Raw genomic sequence first — 19622 nt, 5'->3', positions numbered from 1 at the left:
GCCGATTGACCTCGGGCAGGTCACGGGCGTCTCTCCGAGCCTCGCCTTCCGGCTCTGTAAAATGGGGATAACGTTTTGAGGGCAGAGTCCACGAGACTGTGCTTGTAAAGCTCTCGGCACGGGGCCGGGCATCCAGTGGGCGCTCCCGAAAGGCGGCTATTTTTATTATTAATTAAGGAGTAACGAAGGTGACAGCTGTGTAAACTGTAAAGCGCGGCGGCGGAACGAACGGGTATTATTAGCACCCGCCCCCGCCCCAGCTACTCCCTCCAAGTCAACAAACTTGAGCCTCTGTGGGCGGGACGCGGAGCCTGGAGCGCCCTAGACCGGGTTCGCTCGGTCCTCCCCTGGCCTCTTCCCCTCCCACCAGGAGTGGTAGGGTCCCTGGGCCGCCCGGAAAGGGGCGGGAGTCTTAGGAGAGTCTGGCCCGCCCCTCCCCAAAAAAAGACCTAGCCGGTGGCGGCGTCTCCCGGGAGTCCGCTTCCTGCCCCGCCCCTCTGCCCCCTGGATCCTTAAAGGCACAGGCCTCCAGCCTGGTTCCCATTGCTGCCAACTCAGGCCGCTGTTAGAGGATCCCCTTTAACCTGGGAACTTTCACTTTGCTGAATAGAATCTGTGTCTGGGTCAGTTTCAACGAGCTCCTTTTTCTGTTTCAAATATACAGTGACTTTACCCAGCTGGAGCAAAACCAGGGACGTGGAGAGGGGTCTATAGGGCCTTCCAGTCTAGATAAACGTAATGACTGAGACCCATCCACACGGGAAACCGTGTCTCAAGACCTCGCCAATAACCCAATTACTCGTCCTCCAATCTGTGGCCAACTTCCCCCTTCAGTCACCTCTTGCTATGAAGAGGTAAGAGAGACCTAGACTGAGTCTTCATTCCTAGCTTCTGGTTTCAAGTTGATGACACCACCTGCCTGGAGTCCTCATTCAGGTACCTGCGCCTCTCTGAGGATAACTGGTTGGGATGTGGAGACAAAGGCTTCCCCAAGGGGAAGCCAGAGACCCTGAGATAAACTGAGGCCCAGTTCCTGGGGGCTGTGTAACGACAGAGCAGTCCTCCAGGAGAGGCACACCTGGAGGGGACAAAGGTGTTGGGGATAGTCCCCGCCTCTGGGAAGCCCTAAGAGTTTTCGCCCCTCTTCCAGCCACGCCTCCAGGACTCAGCAGGGCAGAACTAGGGTTAGAATCTGCAGTGTTTGCTCTGCAGGAACCTCACAGACTGCCCTCTTCTCTGAGGTGCCAAGCCCCAACTCTGCCCCTTCAGTCGGTATCATGGGTGAATTTGTTTACACACACACACACACACACACACACACACACACACACACACACACACACACACACGCAGCCTTCCCTGGACTCCAATCCCCAGTTTTCCCATATCAGCAGAAGGGAGCACAGAGCCTGGGGAAAAGGCCTTCCTTTGGGACCCAGTATAAATAATGAAGTCCTGGACTTGGCTCTCTCATTTGAGTCTATGAGGGCCACAGGATCCCTGAGGACTAATAATGTGCAGGCACTGGGCACACATGCTTTCTAGGCAACATTTCACAACTATGAGAGAAGGAAAGATTATTATCTTCATTTTATTAAGAAGGAAACTGGTTTAAGAAAAGTCAAGCAACTGATTAATTTTCACATAATGAGTAGCAGAACTGGTATTCAAGCTCATGTCTTGTTTCTCTAATCTGAAGGAATCCAAAAACTATGGAATCTGCCCTCTACTGCACACAAACTCAGAACCAAAATAATTCATCAGACTCAGATGTGCTGGTCTATTTATTAGAACTGGCTGTCAGAGAAACCCCAAGCCCCACCCTGGAGCAGGAACTGGATGACAAAGGGATGGATAATGAATGGAAGCGTGCTGATGGCTCCCTCATTTGTGGGAGCTGAACTGAGCCCAGCCTGGTCATCAAACCTGGGGACAGGCTGGACTCAGTCATGGAGCCAGAGTGACAGCATCAGGGCCAGGCAGAGCAAGAGAGGTCTAATACCCTGGGGCCTGGCCTCAGCAGTCAAGGCCAAGGCATAGAATCTCGCCACCTCCTCGTTGGGGTTGCCCAGGGCAGGGTCGAACCACATCTGGATGCAGCGGCCGCTGCCCCGGCTGTAGTTGCTGAGCTTGTAGGAGTGACTCCAGAGGCCCTCACACAAGGCTGCAGGTGTGGGGAAGTAGGTCTCAAATGTGCGGCAGGTGGTCCCATTTGGACACTTATTAGATCCTGCAGGGGGAGAGAAGGTGGGCACGGACATTCTGTCCCTAGGCCCAAAGCTTAACTCTGGCCGCCCCTAGGAATCCTTGCTCAACCCCTATCCTCAGACCCCCTTTCTCCACCCCTCCCTACCCCCCCGCCCCCCGCCCCGAGCCCTCACCTGAGGTCCAGTCCCAGCCCCTGTGCCAGTTGCTCTTGCAAGTGTAGGATGTGCGGCAGTCTTCCCACCAGCTCTGACAGTCCTCTTTGCACAGGGGCACATTCAGGAACCGTTCTTTGCGCCACTTCTGGTTCACCTGGGGGAGAGGGTAGGGGCAAGGAGGCTCAGTCAGCCAGGGATGTTGGTAGGAACAGCTATGACTGAGTTGGGGGCAGCCTGCTGGGGTGGAAGGAGGGAGACCTCAGTACCTCCTGGATCCAGGGCCCCAGATTGGGTGAGCACTCATACAAACAGTTGTCCTGAATGAAGTGGCGCTGGCAGGCAGGTTCCATCTTGCCACAGTGGTCCCAGGTAAAATTATACAAGGAGGAGGTGTCCTTGTGCAGCTCCTGACTGACTCTGGCAGAGCAGCAGGCGTTCTTCTTCCAGGGGGTGCACTGGGTGGGGAAGACATGAGACTAATTGCCTCCAGACCACCAACTCTGCCACCTCCAGCCTCTTCCCATTTGTCTCTTCTTGCTCTCCTGTCTCAGGCAGGTTGTCCTAAGAATGCTCACTATTAAAAAAAAAAAAGAATGCTCACTATTCGGACCCTTCTGTCCTTGGCCTCCAGAAACTCCTGTCTTGGGGGAGACACAGTTACAAGCCTGATGGGGGCAGTGAAAGCCTGGGAGAAGCCCTGTCTTGGGAAGACAATAGCTATCATTTATACAGTGCTTGACACTTCATACAAAGTAATTTATTTATTCCCTAAAAAATAATTACTGAGTACTTATTTTATGCCAGTTACTGTTCGAGATGCTGGGAATACAGAAGAGAACAAAACAGGCAGAAATATGTGTTCTGGTCAAGGGAGATAGTAAGAAGCTAAAAGAGAAAAAAATCAGGATCTGATCAATTATATGGATAAAATAACAGCAGGGAATAGAAATATGGAATGATTGTTGAAATTTGAAAGAGGGTGGTTGGTTGTATTAAGCCTCATTGGAAGATGGCTTTTTGAGCAAAGGAGGAAAGGTGTACTGCATTACAGCATGCAGTAATATATGTCAAAATCTCTCACCCTTTAAACCCCTGGGAGTGCCCACCTCAATCCTACCCCCACCGCATCACAGGGGCAAGTCCTGTCCAAATCCTCTGGGTGTCCATGTGCTTCTCTGGGCCTCAGTTTCCTCATTTGTATCAAGTGGAGGAGAACATCATCTACCCATATCACAGGACCTCTGGGAATATGAAATCATGCGCAGAAAACACATGACACCTGGTAGGTGCTCAGTAAGTGTTTATTCCACATTATTGCCAACATGGTATCCTATTCTGAGCAGTCCACCTCTAGAATCACATCAACTGCACCCCCATCCTGCCTTCATCTTCTCCCACAATAGTAACTCAGGATGTGTGTGTGTAATGGAAGGGCTGATCCCCTCCCCCCTCCCCCACCACCCTGACTTCCTCTTCCTTGTCTGAACAAGCCCCCTCTCAACCCAGAGCCACACTCCATCCTCACCTGGTTGTGTAGCTTGTCCTCAGGGCCGGGTTCTGCCTTGTGGTGCTTGGCATCCATGCAGACGTTAAGCAGGTCTGTCCGGGCCCGGGCACTGCACACAGAAGTCATCCAGCCCAGAAACAGCAGAAGTGGTGTCAGTTTCCAGGGCATGTCTTTCCCTTCCTGCAGAGGCAACTGTGGAGGAGACCAAAGTCTGAAGGGAGAGAGCCCCTTGCAGGGTTCCCCCTTCGCCTCCTGCCTCAGTCTCCCCAACTCCACAGTGTAGGATGGGGTCAGACCCTGTTCCTTCTGTGCTGGGGCCCTGAGGCTCCTTGAGGCTGGAGTAGAGAAGATTGGCAAGGGCAGCAGCTCCCTCACGGTAGGTCTGGGGGGCTCAAAGGGGATCTGGGGTTAGGTTCCCTGGGGGAATCTTCCCAAGTTGGAGGAGACTCCTTGTGCCCCTACCTTCTCTCTGGACTGACCCAAGAAAAGTAACTAAATAATTCAGGTCCGTGCTCTGCTCTCCGGAAGAGAACACAGCCCTCATCCTGTGTCCAGCAAGTGCTCTGCCTTCACTCCCTTGATCACCCAGGTTTCCATGCCAGCTTAGAAACCCTGTTACCCTGGCATGGCAGTGACCTAGCTCTGCTGAGTTCTCCAGTTCAGCATGAGGATCAAGCGAGGTAGCACACAGGATGGTGATGGTTAAGTGATACAGAAATAATGAGGGGGGTTGTTTCTAAACAGCTTTGTGCTCTCAGACTTTTTCCTTCCCTATTTTCTGAAAATCACGTCCTTCCATCGTGACTCTGGTCTCCTCAGCAACTTCTGGGCAAATTAACCAGATCCCTGCCTTTATCCTTCAAAGAACAAATGCAGGATCCTAGGACAAGGTGTTTTGCCCGATGTCCGAATCCCTGGGAATCCTCGGGCGGGAAGAGAGAAGGCTTCCAAGACAATGCAATTCTCAAAAAAAGGGAAGTTTATTACTGACTCGAGCCAGGGCTTTCTGCCGCAACCATCACAGTGGTGCAGGGTCAGAAAGCCCTGAGCAGAGGGGGTTACCCAAATTTATAAGGTATGCATAAGCAGTTAGTAGCTGGCTTAAGCGGATTGGTTACATGTTTGCAAAGCAATTTTATTGGTACAAACTTTCGCGGACTTTTTTCAAACCTGGGCATTCCTGGGCTTTTCAGCTCTCCCTTTGTTTCTTATTGGGCGCATATTGATTGGCTGGCTCCAGGTTACCTGATGGGGGTAGGGAATCTTACCATTTCGGGGGAAGCTAAAACTTAGGTCCAGGCCACCTGTCATGGTATTAACCCTGGCAGCCTCACAAAGGGACAGCAGAAAAGTCCCCCACATTGGAGTTGCTAACCAGAAAAGAACTTAAAGTCATGGGAGACACCCAGCAAAAGCGACAGCCCCCTACTCTGTTCATGACTGCCCCTCACGTTCCACCCCCTCACCCATCTGCTGCATAACAGATCTGTTCCTTTAGATTCTGTCACCGAGGGACCTAAGAATTGATAATGGAGACCTCCCCCTCCCTCACCATCCCCCATGTTGTTGATCCCCAAGCCCTGGTAAGGGACTTTCCAAGAATTCTTTCTGGAATTCACTTCCGTTGGCTCTGTGTTTGGAGTAAGGTCTTCCCTCCTCCAGTGTCTTCCCCTTTAAGTCGCCTTCCCCACAGGAGCCAGAGTCCTCTCTCTAAAGAGAGATATGTCTCTCCCCTATGTGCCAACCTGCCAACTCCCCTGAGTGCCCGTCACACTTCCCTCCTTAGGGCAACTTGCCTGAGCCTCCTTTGCTACCAGTTTCACACACAGCTCTGGCTGGATTGGCCTTTCTCCAGGCTGTCCTCTGTGGTCTCCGTCCTCAGCGCAGGATAGACTGACTAAGAGCTCTGGTAAGTATAGATACAATTTCCTCTTTCAGTTCTTCTCCTGCTCTTCCTTCTTTTTGGATCCCACCCTCTCCAAGATTCCTTTAGGCTGCCAAGTGAACCATTCTTGTTTACACTCATCTCTCCATTTGTTAGCTTAGTCATTCCAGGGTCCCCACATTCAACATTCATCAGAATCTAGAGTGGGCTTCCCTGGTGGCTCAGTAGTAAAGAATCTGCCTGCCAATGTAGGAGACACGGCTTCAATCCCTGATCCAGGAAGATCCCACGTGCCTCGGAGCAATTAAGCCCGGGCACCACAGCTACTGGAGTCTGCCCTCTAGAACCTGGGAACCGCAATTCCTGAGGCCCACGCACCCTAGGGCCTGTGCCCCTCAACAAAAGAAGCCACCACAATGAGAAGCCTATGAACTGCAACTAGAGAGTAGCCCCCACTCTCCACAACTAGAGAAGAGTCTGAGCAGTGATGAAGACCCAGCACAGCCAGAATAAATAAAAATTAAATTTAAATTTTAAAAAATCTAGATGATTGCTCATCTCCAAGAGGGGCTCTGAATTTTTGACCCCAAGTGCTGACTTGAGGGAAATGGGACCTAGTGAGGAAGAACACAGGCTTTGTGACCAGGATGGAACCCAGTGATAGCTCCATCTCTCCCACAGCTATAGGAAATATTACTGAATCTTTCTCAGCTTCAGTTTGCTCACAAGAAAACTGTTAAGAATTATATGTAGAAAAGTCTCTCATATACTGAGTAGGCTTAATTTTTTTTTTTTAATTTAACTATGTGTGTGTGTATGTGCGTGTTCTCACTCAATCGTGTCCGACTTTTTGAGACCCAATAGACTATAGCCCCCCAGGCTCCTCTGTCCATGGAATCCTCCAGGCGAGAATACTGGAGTGGGTTTGCCATGCCCTTCTCCAGGGGATCTTCCTGACCTCAGGATCAAACCCAGGTCTCCTGCAATGGAGGCAGATTCTTTACAGTCTGAGCCACCAGAGAAGCCCAATTCAACTATAGTTGATTTATAATATTGTGTTAGCTTCAGATATACATCTTCATATTCTTTTCCATTGTAGGTTATTACAAATGTGTAACTGTTATTCCCATACTCCTAATTTATTCTTCTCTATCCCCTTTCCCATTTGGTAACCATAAGTTTGTTTTCTATGTCTGTGAGTCTGTTTCTATTTTGTAAATAAGTTGATTTGTATTATTATTATTTTAGCCACACCACACAGTAATGTATTTTTTTTTAGATTTCATAGACAAGTGATATGATATTTGTCTTTTTCTACCTGACTTATTTTACTTAGTATGACAATCTGTACATCCATTCATATGCTGCAAATGGCAATAGTTCATTCTTTTTTATGGCTGAGTAGTATTTTATTGTGTGTGCATCAGTTCCTCAGTGTTGCTCAGTCATGCCCAACTCTGCGCCCATGGACTGCAACCCACCAGGCTTCTCTGTCCATGGGATTTTCCAGGTAAGGATACTGGAGTGGGTTGCCATTTCCTTCTCCAGGGGATCTCCCCAACCCAGGGGTCAAGCCTGGGTCTCCTGCACTGCAGGCAGATTATTTACTGACCAAGTTACCAGGGAAGCCCCTGTGTGTGCATATGTGTATGTAAAAACATATGTATGCACACCACATCTTCTTTATCCATTCATCTGTTGATGGACATGTAGGTTGCTTGAGAAGGCTTGAATGGCAGAAATCAGATTAATTTATGAGCAGCCAGATGAACCAGGTAGAAGTTGAGGTATAGAAGTCAAGGGTCACAGAGAAAAATTGTCTCGACTCTTGATAAATGATAATATCTCAGCATCTACCATTTCTGTAAACACAATTAAGCAATTTTTTAGCCTTTTAAACAAATGTGGTAAAATATAGACTACTTAAAATTTCCTGTCTTAACTATTTTAAGCCTGTAGTTCAGTCGTGTTAAGTATATTCATATTGTTGTGCAACACATCTCTAGGCCATTTTCATTCTGTAAAACAGAAACTCTGTTTCCATTATGTCAACAGTCCCCCATTTGCTCTTCTCTCCAGTCCCTGGCAATGGCCATTCAACTTTGTATGTCTATGAATTTGGCTACTCTTTTTGTTGCTGTTGTTCATTCGCTCAGTCGTGTCCGACTGCTTACAATTCCATGGACTGCAGCATGCAAGCCTTCCCTGTCCATCAACTCCCGTAGCTTGCTCATATTTATATCCATTGAGTCAGTGATGCCATCCAAACATCTTGCCCTCCGTCATCCCCTTCTCCTCCTGCCTTCAATCTTTCCCAGCATCAAGGTCTTTTCCAATGACTCAGTTCTTTGCATCAGGTGGCCAAAGTTTTGGAGCTTCAACCTCAGCCTCAGTCTTTCCAATGAATATTCAGGATTGATTTCCTTTAGGATTGACTGGTTTGATCTCCTTGCAGTTCAAGGGACTCTCAAGAGTCTTCTCCAACACCACAGTTCAAAAGCATCAATTCTTCAGCCCTCAGCTTGCTTTATCATCCAACTCTCACATCCATACATGACTACTGGAAAAACCATAGCTTTGACTAGATGGACCTTTGTCAGCAAAGTAATGTCTCTGCTTTTTAATATGTTCTCTAGGTTTGCCATAGCTTTTCTTCCAAGGAGCAAGTGTCTTTTACTTTCATGGCTGCAGTTACCATCTGCAGTGATTTTCCCTCATATAATTGGGGTCACACATTATTTGTCCTTTTGTGTCTGTCTTATTTCACTTAGCATAATGTCCTCAAGGTTCATCCACATGTCAGAATTTCATTCCTTTTTATAGCTGAAGGGGACGACAGAGGATGAGATGGCTGGATGGCATCACTGACTCGATGGGCATGAGTTTGAGTAAACTCTGGGAGTTTGTGATGGACAGGGAGGCCTGGCGTGCTGTGATTCATGGGGTCGCAAAGAGTCAGACACGACTTAGCAACTGAACTGAACTGAATATTCCATTGTATGTATACTACAATGGATAATATTTTATCCATTCATCCATCCTTGGACATTTGAACTGCTTCCACATTTTGGCTATTGTAAAGAATGCTACCATGACATTTTCTTTTTTTTTTTGGCCATGCCACGTGGCATGTGGGATCATAGTTTCCCTACCAGGGATTGAATGTGCACCCTGTGCGTTGGACGTGCAGAGTCTTAACCACTAGACCACCAGGAATGTATCCTGAAGAATGCTACTATGAACACAGGTATACAATTATCTTTTTGGGACTCTGCTTTTGATTCTTTTGGATATATAACCAGAAGTGGAATAGCTGGATTGTATGGTAATTCTATTTTTAATTTTTTAAATTGTAGCATGCAGGGTCTTTTAGTCCCAGCCTGCAAACTTTTAGTTGTGACATGTGAGATCTAGCTCTCTGATCAGGGGTCAAACCCAGGCCCCCTGCCTTGGGAGCTTGGCATCTTAGCCACTGGATCACTAGGGAAGTCCCATTATTTTTAATTTTGAGGAACTATCATACTGTTTTCCAAAATGGATGCACAATTTTATATTTCCACCAACAGTGTACAAGAATTTCAATTTCTCCACATTCTGGCCAAAACTTATTAATATCTTCTGTTTGCTTGTTTGTTTCTTTAATAGTAGCCACCCTAGTGGTTATGAGGTGATATGTAACTGTGGTTTTAATTTGCATTTCTCTAATGATTAGTAATGTGGAACATTTTTTCATATGCTTGTTGGTCATTTGTATATCTTCTTTGGAGAAATGTCTATTTGTGTTATTTGCCCATTTTTAAATCAGTTTACTCTTCTTTTGCTGTTAAATTATAGGAGTTCTCAATATATATTCTGGGCTAACTTCTTATCAGACATATGTTCCGATTCTGTATTCTGTATGTTGCCTTTTTATTCTTTTGTCTTTTGCTGCACAGAAGTTTTAAATTTTGATGTAACCCAATTTATCTTTTTTTTTTTTTTGGTTACTTTTGCTATCATATCTAAGAAATTATTGAAGCTCTTTCCCTAAGTTCTCTTATGGAGTTTTATAGTTATAGCTCTTATGTTTAGGTCTTTGATCCATTTTTGAGTTAATTTGTATGTGGTGTAAAATAAGGTTTCAACCTAATTTTTCTGCATGTGAATATTAAGTTGTGCCCCAGCACCATCTCTTGAAAAGATTATTCTTTCCCCTATTGCATTGTCTTGGCACTGTTGTCAAAAATCTGGGCTCTAGGTTCTATCCTATCTATCTATCCTTCTGCTACTCCTGCATTGTCTTATTGTTTGTAGTAAGTTTTAAAATCAGGAAGTGTGAGTCTCCTCAAATTTGCTGAACTCACTTGTTAATAATCATGTGTTTGAGGATTCCTTAGGATTTTCTATACAGAATGTCATGTTATCTGTGAATAAAAATAGTTTTACTTCTTGCTTTCCAATTTGTGTGTTTCTTATCTCTTTTTCTTCACTAATAGCCCTAGCTACAACCTTTATACAGCATTGAATAGACAAGATGTGAGTTATAATTGTCTTATTGCTGACGTTAGGGGTAAAACCCTTTGGCTTAGAACAGGATGTTAGCTGTGGGTTTTTCATAGAAGTCCTTTATCACATTGGGGAAAATCACTTCTATTCCTAGTTGGTTCAGTGTTTTATTTTGTTTTTTTAATTAAAGGATTTTGTCAAATGGTGTTCCTGCGTCCACTGAGATGATCATGTGGTTTGTATTTTATTCTAGTAATATGGTGTATTAAACCAATTGATTTTGAGATGCTAAACCAAGTTACATTCTTTAGATTCTCCCAGTTTGTAATGGTGTATAATCCTTTTCTATATGCTGCTGAATTCTTTGATGTTTTGTTGAGAAGATTCACATCTTTATTCATAAAAGATGTTGGCCTGTAGTTTTCTTTTCTTGATTTTGTTTAATTTTATACCAGGATAATACTGGTCTCATAGAATGAGTTGGGGGGGGGGCGGTGTTCTCTCCTTTTTTTTTTTTTTTAAGAATTTGCAAAGAATTGGTATTCATTATGCTTCAAACATTTGGTAGAATGCATCACTGAGGCCATCTGGGTCTGAACTTTTCTTTGAGGAAGTTTTAAAATTACTAATTCAGGGACTTTCCTGGTGGTCCAGTGGTTAAGATTCTGAGCTTCCATGGCAGGGGGTGCAGGTTCTGATCAGAATACTGAAATCCCACATGCCGAGGCATGGTCAAAATTAATTAACTAACTGATTTTTAAAAAACTAATTCAGTCTCTTTACTTTTTATGCCTGTTAAGTCACTTCAGTTGTGTCCAACTCTTTGCGACCATATGAACCATAGCCTGACAGGCTCCTCTGTCCATGGGATTCTCTAGGCAAGAATACTGGACTGAGTTGCCATTTCCTCTTCCAGGGGATCTTTCCTGCCCAGGGACTGAACCCAGGTCTCCTGCATTGCAGGCAGATTCTTTACTGCCTGAGCCACCAGGGAAGCCCCTTTATTCGTTATGGGTATATTTAAATGTTTTACTTATTTGTGTGTCATCTTTGATAGTTTGTGCTTTTCTAGGAATTTGTCCATTTCATTTGTGTTGTTATCTATTGACTTACAGTTGTTCATAATATTCTGTTACAATGCTTTTTATTTCTGTGAGAATAATAGTAATATCCCCTCTTTTATTCCTGATTTTAATAATTTGATTCTTCTCTCTTTTTTTCTTGAAATCAATGTAGCTAAAGACATATCAATTTTGTTGACTTTTTCAGAGAACCAACTTTTGGTTTTCCTCATTTTCTCTGTTGTTTTTGTACCCTCTGTTCCATTTATTTTTGCTTTATTCATTATTTTTTTGTTCTGATGGCTTTGAGTTTATTTTGTTTTATTTTATTTAGTCTGTTTTTATTTTTTTAAGGTAATAGGTTAGGTTACTGATTTAAAATCTTTTCTTTTTTTAATATAGGCTTTTATAGCACTAGATTTCCTTCTAAACAATTCTTTAGCTGTATCCAATAAGTTTTGATCTTTTAAAAATTTTTATTTATTTATTTTATTTTTGGCTGTGTTGTGTCCTCATTGCTGCCTGTGGGCTTTCTCTAGTTGTGAGGAGTAGGAGCTACTTTCTAGTTGCCATGTGCAGGCTTCTCACTGCAGTGATATCTTCTGTTTCAGAGCACATGCTATAGGCCTGAGGGTTTCAATAGTTGTAATGCCAGGGCTTAATTGCTCTGTGGCCTGTGAGATTTTCCAGACCAGGGATCAAACTTGTGTCCCCTGGCAGGCAGATTCTTAACCACTGGACCACTGGGGAAGTCCCATAACATAATAAATATATATATATATATATATATATATATATTTTATCATTTATTTGTATTAGTTGGAGGCTAATTACTTTACAATAAATATATTTTTTAAATTTTGAATTATAACTGTTCATTGGGCTTCCTTCATGGCTTAGCTGGTAAAGAATCTACCTGTACTGTGGGAGACCTGGGTTCGATCCCTGGGTTGGGAAGATCCCCTGGAGAAGGGAAAGGCTACCCACTCCAGTATTCTGACCTGGAGAATTCCATGGACCGTATAGTCAATGGGGTCGCAAAAGTTGAACCCGAACTGTTCATTGCTAGTATGTGGGAAGGCTAGATTGACTTTTGCTTATTGACCTTATGTCCTCCAAACTTGTTATAATCACTTATTAGCTCCAGGAGTTTTTTGGTCAGTTCTTGCGGATTTTCTACATAGGCGAACATGTCATCTACTAGCAAAGACACTTTTTCTCCCTCCCCAACTTGTATAGCTTTAATTTCTTTTCTCATCCTAAGCGTTGGTTAGAACTTCCAGTATCCTATTGAAAAGAAGTGGTGAGGAGAGACATCCTTCTTGGGAAAGCCTCAAGTTTCTCACTATGACATGTTAGCTCTAGGGCTTTTTGTAGATATTCTTTATCAAGTTGAGGAAGTTCTAGTAAATTTTTGATTTCGGTTATTGTACTGTTTTGCTCCAGAATTTTCTATTTCCTTTTTAAATAATTTATATCTCATGGCTATTCTGTATTTGGTGAGATGTCATTTTCATATTTTCCTTGAATTCCTTAGACCCAATTTCCTCTAGTTCTTATTTATAATACCTGATTTAAAGGTATTATATCTTAATACCTTATCTTTGTCTAATAAGTCCAACATCTGGGCTTCCTCAGGGATAGTTTTTATTGACTACTTTTTTCTCTTTGCTTGGGATGTGCTTTCCTATTTCTTTGTATGTCCAACATTTTTTGCTTAAAACTGGATATTTTAGATAATATACATGACAACTTCAGAAATCATATCTTTTCAACCAGAGCTTGCTGTTAGTGCTGTTTATTTGCTTATTGATTTTCATGGACTACTTCTATAAAGTCTGTTCTGGTACGTGGTAGTCACTGAAGTTTCTGCCTGGTTAGCTCAGTTGTCAGCCAATGACTGGACAGAGCTTTCCTTAAATGCCTTGAAGAAATGTCTCCTACTGTTTGCTAAGGGATTCTGTATGTTGGTTCAGGCAAGCTTCAAATGCTCTAGCAGTTTACTCTGCCTTATTCATCACTACCTGCATGAGCAAGCCCTCATGGTCACCAGAGTTAAGGGACTGTTGCCTTCTCAGGTATTTCCTGGACATATCAGTTCTGCAAATGCACATAAATTTTAGGATTCCCAGGTAGATGTCAGAACTTTTCAAAGCTCTCTCTTGGCTTCTCATTCCCTAATATTACTTTTAAGTTGTTTTTTTTTTTTTAAATTATGCCTCTTGTTTGCCACAACTGGTAGGAAGCTGCGATGTCAAATAATTAGCTGTGGATTTTTTAGACAAACACTTGGGGATGGGGTTTCTCACTGCGTGGGCTCTGAGTCAGACAAGCCCTGTGAATGGGGCTCTTCACAGAGCTTCTAGACAGATCAAGCAGCGACAGTTCTCTTGTAACAGAGCATTTTGGGGAGTTTCACACCCACTCTGCCCCCTCTAGTGGCTGCTAGGTCACTGGTTTTTGTAGTTACTCGAGATGTGAGACTGCCGATTTTGGATACTACTGTGGTGTTGCGGAGAGGAGGATGGGAAAAAGCAAATAAAAATGCCACAAAGTTCACTGTTGCTAGTGATATTTGGCCATTTTTCTTGAATAAATTCTCCTTAGATTTTTGAAAGCTTTGATTAATTTCCAGAGTTCTGGAAAAGTTGGTTTTGACAAGTTTTTCCAGTGTTACTACTTTTATGGAGGAGTGGATTTTCAGATGTTCTGACTCTGTCATTCCAGAAGTTCTTCTTCAGATTCCTTCTATTTAAAGAAGCAGAAAGCTTTAAATAATATTGGTCACTTGTAAGTAAAATGGTGTTTGAGTATACAGTCTACTGTTAAAATGAATAAAAAGTTTTTCCTATATGTTTTGCACATATAGCAAAGTTGTCCTTACCAACCTAAATTTGAACTTACTTAAAAATATATATATATATATTTTATATTTATTTGGCTGTGTTGGGTCTTAGTTGCAGTGCGTGGGCTCTAGAGCACATGGGCTCAGTAGCTCCAGAATGCAATTTAGTTGCCCCACTGCACGTGAAATCTTGGTTCCACAACCAGGGCTCGAACCGGGTCCACTGTATTGGAAGGTGGATTCTTAACCACTGGACCACCAGGGAAGTCCCTGAATTTGAACTTTCACTTTTCAAAAAACATGTTAATTTTGAGGGCCTTATACTAACTTGCATCATGCTCTTAGGTCATGATATAACATAAAACAGTAGGATCCCTCATTTCTAGAGAAGTTAAACTCTTAGTGACAGGTTGTTACAAAATATGGTTGTCATATTAATAATACAACCAAGAGTGAGGCTATTTCCTGACAACACTTTTTTGTTTGCTTGTTTCCCTTCTCCAAGATCAGGTCCTAAATTCAGAATAATAAACCTATCAAGACATATTTTATACCAAAATCATCTTGGAACTTACCAGACAGCTGCTAGAATACATAAAAAATTTGCTCCCTCTTGGCACAGCACTCATAAGTAAAGAAGGAGACAAGGGAGCAAGGAGGGATGCTAAAAATAGGTATAATTGGTATGCTCCATGTTTTAAAATCCAGCTTATCAGTATTATGAGAGCTTCCCTGTACATCGTGTTCACGTTGTGGAGAAAGATGTTAGAGCAAAGAAAAGAACTCATCCTTTCTAGAGGATTTTTATACGAGGTAATGGATTATGACTGTGAATGTTTAGTGATTGCGGACTTTCCCAGAAGAGTAAAAAGCACACTCATTTTCATAAGTAAGGGTTTGCATGATGATTGTCAACAAATCTATTTTCAGGATGAGTTTATTCTTTATTTTAAGATAATATTCTATTATTGATAGGAATTTTTATGTACAACTTTCAAAATGGCCTGTAAGGTCCTCAAGATTTCTAAATACATCCACTGTCCATCATTTACAGAGCTGAGGCAAATAGAGAGGACAAATGGAATTATGAAAAACAGGTTGGTTAAATTGGCTGAGAAGACAGACTCTCCTTGTCTACCTCTCCCTCTCCAGGTTCTAATAATATGTTCTCCTCAAAACAGCCATCAACTGAGACCTCATGGAATACAGCAGTCAGCAGTAGGTACATGCTCTGTTGGTGCAAAAGAAATTGCAGTTTAAATCATTGTAACTATGCCTAAACACACCTTTATTAATCAAAACAGGAGTGATCACAATCAACATATTTTTGCCAATGAGAAATAAGCTTGTTTATTCCTGTAGCATAAAATTTGTGCTTCAGGATTCAATGAACTCCTAGAAGTATTTTCTGCCTTCTGCTGGTTGTGGAAGCATTTTCCCTGCAAAAGTTGTCAAGATGCTTGAAGAAGTGGTTGTTCGTCGGCGAGAGGTCAGGTGAAAATGGCGGATGAGGCAGAACTTCATAGCCCAGTTCGTTCAACTTTTGAAGCATGGTTGTGCGATGTGTGGTTGGGTATTGTCCTGGGGTAGAATTGGGTCCTTTCTGTTGAACAGTGCTGGCTGCAGGTGCTGCAGTTTTCAATGCCTCTTAGCAATTTGCTAAGCATACTTCTCAGATGTCATGATTTTGCCAGGATTCAGAAAACGGTAGTGGATCAGACAGGCGGCAGCCGACCACCAAACAGTAACCATGTTTGGAGCTTCTCAGTCCAGCCACTGAGTTGGTCATCGCCGGTTGTCATATAAAATCCACTTTGCTCCGCATGTCACAATCCAATTGAGAAATGGTTCATTGTTGTTGCATAGAATAAGCGAAGATGACACTTCAAAACAATGATTTTTTGATTTGCGGTCAGCTCATGAGGCACCCACTTATTGAGCTTTTTCATCTTTCCAATTTGCTTCAAATGCCAGATGACTGTAGAACGGTCGATGTTGAGTTCTTCAGCAACTTCTCATGTCATTGTGAGAGGATCAGCTTTGATGATGCTCTCAGTTGGTTGTTGTCAACTTCCGGTGGCCAGCGACTGTACTCATCTTCAAGGCTCTCATCTCCTTTGCAAAACTTCTTGAACCACCACTGCACTGTATGTTCATTAGCCATTCCTGGGCCAAATGTGTTGTTGATGTTGTGAGTTCTCTCTGCTGCTTTATGACCCGTTTTGAACTCGAATAAAAAAATCGCTTAAATTTGCGTTTTGTCTAACATCATTTCCAATGCAAAAAATGCAATTAGTTTTGCACCAACTTGAAATTACACCCCAGTGAACATTCTTCTCTCTTTTATTCTGATATTAGAAATTAATAGATTGACCAAATCTTGGTTCCTGCTAACAAGGGTTTCTCTTCTCTCCTCTTGTTTTTCTAAAGATCCTACCATAATTGACTGACTGGAAAATAGACTCATGAATCTGATGTCACCACCATAAACTAGCACTTGAATGATTTACCCTGTCAGAGCCTTGGAACTTGAAATTTCCAGAAAAATTCTAGCCCCAAAGAAGGAGACTTCTATGGAGACAGATTCAAGACACAAACAGGTAATCAAAATTATTTTTAAAGAATTAGGGAAGTTGATGAAGGCTATATGATTGTGGTCATTGTGTTGGTATTTTTGGTAATGTGCTTCATGTTCTTTTTTTGATTAGTCATATGATACAGCCCTTTTTCTTTCTCCTGGCTGTGGTCTCTAACCCTCAATTTAGTAGACCATACTTGTGCCAACCACAATAAACATTCTCCGTAAAAAAATTCTTGGTCAATGGGCCACTCTCCTAAGCATCCACATTGGTATCGTCTACAACTATTCCAAGAACTGACTCCCTCCTTTATTGCCACGTTGGTCCAACAAATCTCTCAAAGTTCATGATGGAATAGAGTTTGGCTCAGATGATAGATTTTTATGGAGCCAGTCACTAAATTCGTTAGTATATATCCCCTCGTGAATACACTAAACAGAAATTCAAAAATGTGTAAAATTCCTTATATACTACCATTGCAAGGGAGTGGATTCTATAGGCAATCATTCATTTATTCATCCATGTATTTATTCATTTTGCATATCATAAAAATTACACATTTAACGCTTACAATGATTTTCCAGAGTGGTGCAACCTCAACATAAATGAGCTTTAGCACATTTTCATCCCTGCTTATGCCCATATATAGTTAATCCCTGTTCCTAAATCCAGCCCCAGGCAAACACTAGTCTACTTTCTGTCTCTATAAGTTTGCCTTTTCTGGGACTAATGGACTTTCACCTAGCATAAGGTTTTTACAGTTCACACATAACGTAGCATGTACCAATAGTTCATTACTTTTTATTGCTAAATAGCATTTTGTTGTATGGCTACAACACATTTTGTCTGTTTGCTCACTAGTTCATGGACATTGAAGTTATTTTCAGTTTGGGGCTTTTATGAATAATGCTGCTATCAACATCCACATTTGTGGATTTGTATTTTTATTTCTCTTGAGTAATTGCTTAGAAGTAGAATCAATGGGTTTTGCTTAACTTTTTGAGAAACTACCACATTGTTTTCCAAAGGACTGTGCTATTTCACATTCCCATTAGCAATACAGGCTGGTTCTAGTTTCCCTTCGTCTTGGTGAACATTTGTCATTGCCTGTCTCTTTTTTCCTAAGTATTTATTTATTTGGCTGTACCGGGTCTTAGTTGTGGCCCACAGGATCTTTGTTGCAGATGTGGGATTTTTAGTTTCAGCACGTGACCTCTTAGCTATGGGATCTAGTTCCCTGCCCACGGATCGAACCTGGGCCCTCTGCATTGGGAGTGCAGAGTCTTAACCACTGGACCACCAGGGAAGTACCTGCCTGTTTTATTTATTGTAACTATTCTAGTGAGTATGAAGTGGTACCTCATTGTCATTTTAATTTTACATTGTAATTTTAATTTTAAACAACAGAATGATCTGTTTCGAAGGCAAACCATTCAATATCATAGTAATCCCAGTCTATGCCCCAACCAGGAATGCTGAAGAAGCTGAAGTTGAACCATTCTATGAAGACCTACAAGACCTTCTAGAACTAACACCCTAAAAAGGTGTCCTTTTCATTACAGGGGACTGGAATGCAAAAGTAGGCAGTCAAGGATACCTGGATTAACAGGCAAATTAGGCCTTGGATTACAAAACAAAGCAGGTCAGAGGCTAACAGACTGTTGCCAAGAGAATGCACTGGTCATAGCAAACACCCTCTTCCAACAACACAGGAGAAGACTACACACGAACATCACCAGATGGTCAATACCGAAATCAGATTGATTATATTCTTTGCAGCCAAAGATGAAGAATATAGTCAGGAAAAACAAGATCGGGAGCTGACTGTGGCTCAGATCATGAACTCCTTATTGCAAAATTCAGACTTAAATTGAAGAAAGTAGGGAAAACCACTAGACCATTCAGTTCAGTGCAGTTTAGTCGCTCAGTCATGCCCGACTCTTTGCAACCCCATGAACTGCAGCACACCAGGCCTCCCTGTCCATCACCAACTCCCAGAGTCCACCCAAACCCATGTTCATTGAGTCGATGATGCCATCCAACCATCTCATCCTCTGTCGTCCCCTTCTCCTCCTGCCCTCAATCTTTCCCAGCATCAGGGTCTTTTCCAGTGAGTCAGCTCTTCACATCACGTGGCCAAAGTATTGGAGTTTCAGCTTCAACATCAGTCCTTCCAATGAAAACTCAGGACTGATCTCCTTTAGGATGGACTAGTTGGATCTCCTTGAAATCCAAGGGACTCTCAAGAGTCTTCTCCAACACCACAGCTCAAAAGCATCAGTTCTTTGGCACTCAGCTTTCTTTATAGTCCAACTCTCACACCCATACATGACTACTGGAAAAACCACAGCCTTGACTAGACAGACCTTTATTGGCAAAGTAATGTATCTGCTTTTTAATATGCTGTCTAGGTTGTCATAACTTTCCTTCCAAGGAGTAAGCATCTTTTAATTTCATGGCTGCAATCACCATCTGCAGTGATTTTGGAGCCCAGAAAAATAAAGTCAGCCACTATTTCCAGTGATCGGTGGCAGACAAACTGAAACTACAGTCACGGACAAGTAGCCAATCTGATTACATGACCACAGCCTTGTCTAACTCAATGAAACTAAGCCATGCCTTATGGGGCCAACCAAGATGGAAAGGTCATGGTGGAGAGGTCTGACAGAATGTGGTCCACTGGAGAAGGGAATGGCAAACCACTTCAGTATTCTTGCCTTGAGAACCCCATGAACAGTATGAAAAGGCAAAAAGATAGGACACTGAAAGACCATTCAGGTATGACCTAAATCAAATCCCTTACAATTATACAGTGGAAGTGACAAACAGATTCAAGGGATTAGATCTGATAGAGTGCCTGATGAACTATGGACAGAAGTTTGTGACATTGTACAGGA

At 42.9% G+C, this 19622-nt stretch overlaps 1 protein-coding gene, 1 long non-coding RNA gene and 1 other non-coding gene across 10 annotated transcripts; 1 reads left to right on the top strand and 2 right to left on the bottom strand.

Moving 5' to 3' along the window:
* Positions 1–616: 616 nt before the first annotated feature.
* LOC133061471 (uncharacterized) lies at positions 617–18724 on the top strand. 2 transcript variants are annotated; one of them, XR_009693991.1, is made up of 3 exons: positions 617–936; positions 16577–16746; positions 18196–18724. It is a non-coding gene; the product is annotated as an uncharacterized LOC133061471 (long non-coding RNA). The 2 variants fall into 2 exon arrangements; XR_009693992.1 differs by lacking the exon at positions 617–936 and adding an exon at positions 5655–5779.
* Positions 1574–5794, bottom strand: LOC133061316 (folate receptor beta-like). 7 transcript variants are annotated; one of them, XM_061149329.1, is made up of 6 exons: positions 5667–5775; positions 5041–5115; positions 3889–4062; positions 2630–2818; positions 2382–2517; positions 1574–2230 (listed from the first exon to the last, which is right to left on the bottom strand). In XM_061149329.1, the coding sequence occupies exons 2-6, from the start codon at positions 5089–5091 to the stop codon at positions 1944–1946; spliced, it is 837 nt and encodes a 278-aa protein (XP_061005312.1). In that variant the 5' UTR covers positions 5092–5115; positions 5667–5775; the 3' UTR covers positions 1574–1943. The 7 variants fall into 7 exon arrangements, with proteins under 7 accessions (XP_061005312.1, XP_061005318.1, XP_061005336.1 ...); XM_061149335.1 differs by lacking the exon at positions 5041–5115 and having other exon boundaries at positions 5667–5794; XM_061149353.1 differs by lacking the exons at positions 5041–5115; positions 5667–5775 and adding an exon at positions 4862–4903.
* TRNAG-CCC (transfer RNA glycine (anticodon CCC)) lies at positions 17959–18031 on the bottom strand. The gene has a single exon. It is a non-coding gene; the product is annotated as a tRNA-Gly (tRNA).
* Positions 18725–19622: the final 898 nt, after the last annotated feature.

Source organism: Dama dama, chromosome 1 (genome assembly GCF_033118175.1).
Source record: "Dama dama isolate Ldn47 chromosome 1, ASM3311817v1, whole genome shotgun sequence".
NCBI classification, from domain to species: domain Eukaryota; kingdom Metazoa; phylum Chordata; class Mammalia; order Artiodactyla; family Cervidae; genus Dama; species Dama dama.
This window is presented reverse-complemented; position numbering and strand designations above follow the sequence as displayed.